Below are 7,787 nucleotides of genomic sequence, written 5' to 3'. Positions count from 1 at the left end.
GCGCTCCCGACGTGCGCCTGGGCTAGCGGCTCCACGTCCCCCCTCGCCGCCACGCGTCTCCAGTCACCTCTCTCCGTCTCTCTGTCTCTCTCTCGCGCGCGCGCCCGCACACACGGACTCTCACGTCGGTCCATACACTGGAGAGAAAATCAGCACATTGCTTTCGCGTCCGCTCTCTTGCTACCCTGAGAAGCAGAGGAGCCGCGCGGCGAGGGGCCCCGGACCGTCTGGAAATGCTCATCGTCAAGCGCTTCCTCGCTGGCCTGCAGCTCCTCTGTGTCTGCCGCCTGGGTGAGTGATGAGACCTCGGTGGGGTTCAGCTCCGGGATCGGTGGGACGCGGGTGGGAGGGGGACATTTCCGCGTATTTGCTACTCGCGCCCGCCGCCATCTAGCAAGGAAGAAAACGGGACCGTCAACTCGAATCCTCCGGTGTCAGCGGCGGCACGGTGGTTGCCAGCCGCGTGGGAGATGTGCGCCCCCTCCCCACCTGGCACCTCCGCCACCTTCCACCTGCCCTGGGGGTACGTGTGCGGGACCCTAGAAGCGAGAGCTTGGGGTGGGGGGTGGTCCCGGACGCCGCCGCTCCTCTCCTCCCTCTCTTGCAAAGTGTGGAAGAAGGTGCTTACAGGGACAGAAGAGGATAAATAAATGGCTAGAAATACAGCCTTACTGTGGGGCTGCAGACTGCCCTGTGTTTTTGGTGTTCGTTTTTATGCTAAGGGTATTATGGGCTTAAATGAAAAATACACGTGTCTGAGGTGAATCACACACACCCCTTAAATGTAGTAACAGCTACAAGCACCAACCTGACTTTTTTCAGGATTTTTTTTTTTTTTTTAGTTTAGTCAAAGTGGCTTTCAATTTAGTCACTTTCAAGTTCGGGCAGTTACTTAAAAAAGAAAGGAAAAGAAAGAAAGAAAAGAAAATACTGTTATTCAAAATCTCTGTAAGTGTTCTGCCAAAGTCAGAGGAGAGCTGCCGGTTGATACATTTATTCATGGTTTCATCTTTCATCTGCCACCTTCCAGGTTATACATTTGAAACTGAAATTGTATTCTGAAATAGCCAGCTGGAATATTTACCAAGGGTGCAGATTTCAGTTTTCCAGTCCTTGTCCAGAATTATAAGATTGGATTTTTACATTCTATCAATGAAACTTTGTCTTTCCTCGTGAAGACTGTCAATCACATTGGAGTGTGATAGATTTGGAGGTAAAACTTGAAAGTTAGAGTGTGCTTCAGTGTGTGAATACATACACTTAACTTTTTTCACTCAAATCAACCCACTTTTTAAAGTTTACATTGTTCCTAACAGAGTACATATTCAACCTGCATTTTCACCCAGTAGATAGTGTTGCTCTTGGCACTGTAACCTTTCCGAACCGACATTATTTTCCAGTTCTAACTAATGAGAATTGCCTTGCAAATATGGTGGTAATTGCCAGAACCCACCGCACATAGAATGGACATAATTTCAATCCAAAAAGCTTTATGAATGTGCTCAGGGGTGTTGTGACGCTGTGGTTGGCAGGTAAGACTTGTGGGGGGAAATCTCTGCTTCTGATGGACTCTAAAACCTTGCAGTCAATTTTGGAAAAGGAAAGACTTTATTTATTTATTTTTTAAAGTGCCATGGTCATTAAGCACACACCTGTTGAATTTACATTTGTTACAGATTGATTTAACAATAAAGTCAGGTCTTCTTGGTACTTATTCTTTAAGCAAATTTCACAGTAGTATGGAAGTAAGTGAGAGAAAATTTCTTTGTATGTCATCAAAACCACATGGTTAGAGTATATTGTGAAATTGTTTTTCCATTGCGATAACACTTATTTTCCATAGGATGCGTCTTTTGAGTGTACAGTTCAGATGTTTTGTTAGTAATCTCATGAAATCGTGCAATAGCACCGTTTATTTTCAGAACATTTTTGTTGCTGCAGGAAGAAACTCATGCTTATTAGCAGTCATTCCCTGTTCCTCCTGACCCTGGCTCCTGGCAACAACTGATCAGCTTTATGTCTCGGGAAATCTGCCTTTTCTCCGTATTTCATACAAATAGAGTCCCACAACAAGCAGCCTTTCCTGTCTGGCTTATTCACTTAGCATAACATTTCAAGATTCATCCATGTCATACTATGTGTCAGTATGCCCTTCCTCTTTATAGCTGCATAATATTCCATTATTCAAACATACCACATTTGCAAAAATGTTTTACAGTAGAGCTTAGTTGTAGCTTCTCTTTGGTTGTATAAATTTCAATTTATTGGGCATTTTCTTTTCTTTTTGAGAGATTTTTGCCTTAGGGTGCACACACTTGCCAGAGAGACAGAGACAGTGAGAAGGGAAGTGACAACTCACCTCCTGGGGGGGATGGCCACTCCACAATCCCTTGTCCTCCATTTTCCTCCAGGGATCTTTTCTGTTTTTTTAAAGGATCATTTTACTTAACTTTATTTATTTATTTTAATTTGACCAGAGAGGGACAGAGAGAGCAAGAGCAAGAGCAAGAGTGAGAGAGAGAGAGAGAAAGTGAGAAAGCAAGCTGCCAGGTCTAGGACTCAAACTATGGTCAGCCATGTGGGAGTCCAGCACCCTTAACCACCATGCCACCTGCTGACTTCTCCTCTAGGGATCTCAGTCATGCATGCACACATGCCCAGTGCAGTTTTCAAGTTACCAGGTCTGGGACTCAAACTGTCGTCGGCCATGTGGGAATCTAGTGACATAACTGCTATGCCATCTGCTGGTCCAAGGACATTTTTTTAACTACTGGATGATGTACAATTTAAGTGTAAAGAATGGAATTCATGAGCTTGCATAATGATGTTGACTGTAAGCCTGTACAGGAAATTAAATGTGTTTTTGAGATGGGAAGGTGACTTCTTCTGTATCCTTCACCATTTGACAAAGTTGGCCTTTGTCGCTATTGCCAACAGGCTGACCCAGAGGCATTGGCAACCTCACAGGGATGGATATCTTGATCTTGAGGTAGCACGCTTTGAAGAATTGAGGCACAAAATCTGCAAATGAAAAATGCGGTCTCCAATTATTTTTCCCTTGACACCTACTTTCATGTTTGTGGATGTGTTCATACCTCAGGTTCGGTGTCCTTGGAACCATCCAGGTAGCCTGGCACGTGAAATAGGTGCTCAGTGAGAGTCTGTCCGCCGCTGAGATTTGCTGTACAGGATGACAGCCTCCATATGATGTGAACACAGGGCTCCATTCTCACCATTCTCTAAGAACAAGTGCAGTTCACTAAGATTTTCACTACTGGCAATTACGAATGTCTTAGTGCTCAGAACCCCATCACCGTCTCTGTCCACAATGTCCTAATGTCTTGAACTTGGCATATGGACCAATCTCTTCTTTCAAATAACTCTCCAAATAGAAAAATTATCATTAGACAATATGCACAGAAAGAAATCCTTTCTTGATCCATTAGACAGGTATGTCTTATGGGAAAAACTACTGTAGCTTTCCTGTAAGGAGGCTTATGTATGAGTCATAGAGGAGAGGTAAGTGTTTCAACAGCTTTTAAGGAGTAGTTTCTTTCAATTAATGTGAATTCAGACCTTTGAATTGAGTTATGGTGCTGCAAGGTAACAGTAAAGTTAAATGTTTAAATATCATCATAAACATATAGCTAATCATACTATAAACTTTTTAGTCGTGTCTTAGTATTTTTAAGAGCCATATTAACTCAAATTATACCCAACTCCTCTGCAAGAAGTGATTTATTCATTTACCCTGAGCATGGGGTCAAACCTGCAAGAACAAATGGAACACAAATATAAAATATTCGTGCATTTTCCTGCAGATAACAACTAGTTTCAGTTCAGAAAATTAATTACTTTTGATTTGCAGAGTAGCATCTTTTTAAAAAATTTCATTTTCCTCTTCTTTTGATGCAGGTTGTGGTTGCTTTCATGCAGGGAAGTTTGCCAGGGGAAATCATTTCATTGATGAATTCATTGCTACTCTTACATTTACACTAGAAATTTGGGATCTTGCTGAAAATTTTATGTTGTGGGAATTTTGCTTTTGGCAACAATTCAGATTTTTCTAGAAGCATGAGCTATTTCTCCATTCTCCTTACTCCAGAAAGATTTGATTCATGTCCCACCTAGGATCTTTGCTTGATCCAACCTCCTCCCTCACTCCCTTTTTGCAACTGCTCAGACTGCAGCTTAGAAATGCAGCGTCCTCGGGACCAGCAGTTGGTGTAATGGTTACGTCGTTGGACTCCCATGTAGCTGACCATGGTTCACGTCCCAGACCCAGTGGCTTAAACTCAGGCTGGGGCGCGTATGCATGCATGCCCAAGATCCCAAAGGGATTGCGACATGGCCATCTCCCTTGTGGGGCTGATTTCTCACTTTCTGTATCTCTGTCTCTCTGTTTTTCTGGTAAGCGCATATGCCCTGTAGCAAAAACCTCTAAAAAAAAAAAGAAAGAAAAGAAAAGAAAAAGAAATGCAGCCTCCTTAGTTGGACCAGAGTACCTTAAAGGAGTGACTTGATTAAGAAGATGAGCATGTGCTTTATTTCTAGTTAGCCTCCACTCAAGTGTTTACCATGTGCGCAGCCTTTCCTGTCTGGCTTATTCACTTAGCATAACATTTCAAGATTCATCCATGTCATACTATGTGTCAGTATGCCCTTCCTCTTTATAGCTGCATAATATTCCATTATTCAAACATACCACATTTGCAAAAATGTTTTACAGTAGAGCTTAGTTGTAGCTTCTCTTTGGTTGTATAAATTTCAATTTATTGGGCATTTTCTTTTCTTTTTGAGAGATTTTTGCCTTAGGGTGCACACACTTGCCAGAGAGACAGAGACAGTGAGAAGGGAAGTGACAACTCACCTCCTGGGGGGGATGGCCACTCCACAATCCCTTGTCCTCCATTTTCCTCCAGGGATCTTTTCTGTTTTTTTAAAGGATCATTTTACTTAACTTTATTTATTTATTTTAATTTGACCAGAGAGGGACAGAGAGAGCAAGAGCAAGAGCAAGAGTGAGAGAGAGAGAGAGAAAGTGAGAAAGCAAGCTGCCAGGTCTAGGACTCAAACTATGGTCAGCCATGTGGGAGTCCAGCACCCTTAACCACCATGCCACCTGCTGACTTCTCCTCTAGGGATCTCAGTCATGCATGCACACATGCCCAGTGCAGTTTTCAAGTTACCAGGTCTGGGACTCAAACTGTCGTCGGCCATGTGGGAATCTAGTGACATAACTGCTATGCCATCTGCTGGTCCAAGGACATTTTTTTAACTACTGGATGATGTACAATTTAAGTGTAAAGAATGGAATTCATGAGCTTGCATAATGATGTTGACTGTAAGCCTGTACAGGAAATTAAATGTGTTTTTGAGATGGGAAGGTGACTTCTTCTGTATCCTTCACCATTTGACAAAGTTGGCCTTTGTCGCTATTGCCAACAGGCTGACCCAGAGGCATTGGCAACCTCACAGGGATGGATATCTTGATCTTGAGGTAGCACGCTTTGAAGAATTGAGGCACAAAATCTGCAAATGAAAAATGCGGTCTCCAATTATTTTTCCCTTGACACCTACTTTCATGTTTGTGGATGTGTTCATACCTCAGGTTCGGTGTCCTTGGAACCATCCAGGTAGCCTGGCACGTGAAATAGGTGCTCAGTGAGAGTCTGTCCGCCGCTGAGATTTGCTGTACAGGATGACAGCCTCCATATGATGTGAACACAGGGCTCCATTCTCACCATTCTCTAAGAACAAGTGCAGTTCACTAAGATTTTCACTACTGGCAATTACGAATGTCTTAGTGCTCAGAACCCCATCACCGTCTCTGTCCACAATGTCCTAATGTCTTGAACTTGGCATATGGACCAATCTCTTCTTTCAAATAACTCTCCAAATAGAAAAATTATCATTAGACAATATGCACAGAAAGAAATCCTTTCTTGATCCATTAGACAGGTATGTCTTATGGGAAAAACTACTGTAGCTTTCCTGTAAGGAGGCTTATGTATGAGTCATAGAGGAGAGGTAAGTGTTTCAACAGCTTTTAAGGAGTAGTTTCTTTCAATTAATGTGAATTCAGACCTTTGAATTGAGTTATGGTGCTGCAAGGTAACAGTAAAGTTAAATGTTTAAATATCATCATAAACATATAGCTAATCATACTATAAACTTTTTAGTCGTGTCTTAGTATTTTTAAGAGCCATATTAACTCAAATTATACCCAACTCCTCTGCAAGAAGTGATTTATTCATTTACCCTGAGCATGGGGTCAAACCTGCAAGAACAAATGGAACACAAATATAAAATATTCGTGCATTTTCCTGCAGATAACAACTAGTTTCAGTTCAGAAAATTAATTACTTTTGATTTGCAGAGTAGCATCTTTTTAAAAAATTTCATTTTCCTCTTCTTTTGATGCAGGTTGTGGTTGCTTTCATGCAGGGAAGTTTGCCAGGGGAAATCATTTCATTGATGAATTCATTGCTACTCTTACATTTACACTAGAAATTTGGGATCTTGCTGAAAATTTTATGTTGTGGGAATTTTGCTTTTGGCAACAATTCAGATTTTTCTAGAAGCATGAGCTATTTCTCCATTCTCCTTACTCCAGAAAGATTTGATTCATGTCCCACCTAGGATCTTTGCTTGATCCAACCTCCTCCCTCACTCCCTTTTTGCAACTGCTCAGACTGCAGCTTAGAAATGCAGCGTCCTCGGGACCAGCAGTTGGTGTAATGGTTACGTCGTTGGACTCCCATGTAGCTGACCATGGTTCACGTCCCAGACCCAGTGGCTTAAACTCAGGCTGGGGCGCGTATGCATGCATGCCCAAGATCCCAAAGGGATTGCGACATGGCCATCTCCCTTGTGGGGCTGATTTCTCACTTTCTGTATCTCTGTCTCTCTGTTTTTCTGGTAAGCGCATATGCCCTGTAGCAAAAACCTCTAAAAAAAAAAAGAAAGAAAAGAAAAGAAAAAGAAATGCAGCCTCCTTAGTTGGACCAGAGTACCTTAAAGGAGTGACTTGATTAAGAAGATGAGCATGTGCTTTATTTCTAGTTAGCCTCCACTCAAGTGTTTACCATGTGCAATTCCAGTGCTGGACATTTGTATGTATTTTCTCATTTCATTCTTCCCCAAACCCTTGAGGTAGGTGTTTTAATGTTTTACATTTTACTGTTAAGAAAATGCGCACACAGAGAAGTCAAGCAACTTACCTCACATCACACAGCCTGTGTTAACCTATTTCTTAGGACTCCAAGGCCTGAGGCCCTTTCTCTTCCCATTCCCAGGAGATCCATCTGGAATTGATTAGCTTGTTTGCATAGGACACGATGCTCCATTTCACAGTCCCCTTCGCTTTCTTGCAGCTCTTCATGACTGTGTGTTTCCATATTACTTTGTTTTCCCTTTTTAAAAAGTAATACATTTTTTTTAGCATCCCATCTTGAGAGCTGTTACAGATTCGTTGCATGACCACCAAGCTCCAGATACAGAACAGTCCCATCCACAGTGCTTTAACTACTCCTTCATCATGGGTTTACTACATGCTTGACACCCGTTGGGCCCCCATGCTAGTCCCTAATTATTCAACAGTGCACCAAGAGTCCTAAAACTAATGGTGCTCACAAATTAGTTCAGCTAATTTGCTTTGCCCTCATTCTCTTTACACCTCACTTTTAAGATACTCTCTCCTTTCACGACTAGTTGAGAATAGTCCTTTTCAAGTATCTCTTAACACATCAAAGACATTTACTCTCAAATATTATGAATCATTTCTC

The 7,787-nt window shown here is 42.1% G+C and overlaps 1 protein-coding gene across 1 annotated transcript in view; it reads left to right on the top strand.

Annotated features, from left to right (window-relative positions):
• The first annotated feature begins 22 nt into the window (after nucleotides 1-22).
• The window catches only part of PTPRZ1 (protein tyrosine phosphatase receptor type Z1), a 224,851-nt gene continuing 217,086 nt past the window's right edge, over nucleotides 23-7,787 (top strand). The window contains 1 exon segment of the mRNA XM_006149215.2: nucleotides 23-291. Coding sequence (XP_006149277.1) covers nucleotides 234-291 — 58 coding nt within the window. The 5' untranslated portion in view covers nucleotides 23-233.

The sequence above is a fragment of the Tupaia chinensis genome, unplaced genomic scaffold, assembly GCF_000334495.1.
Source record: "Tupaia chinensis unplaced genomic scaffold, TupChi_1.0 Scaffold000257_1, whole genome shotgun sequence".
NCBI classification, from domain to species: domain Eukaryota; kingdom Metazoa; phylum Chordata; class Mammalia; order Scandentia; family Tupaiidae; genus Tupaia; species Tupaia belangeri.
This window is presented reverse-complemented; position numbering and strand designations above follow the sequence as displayed.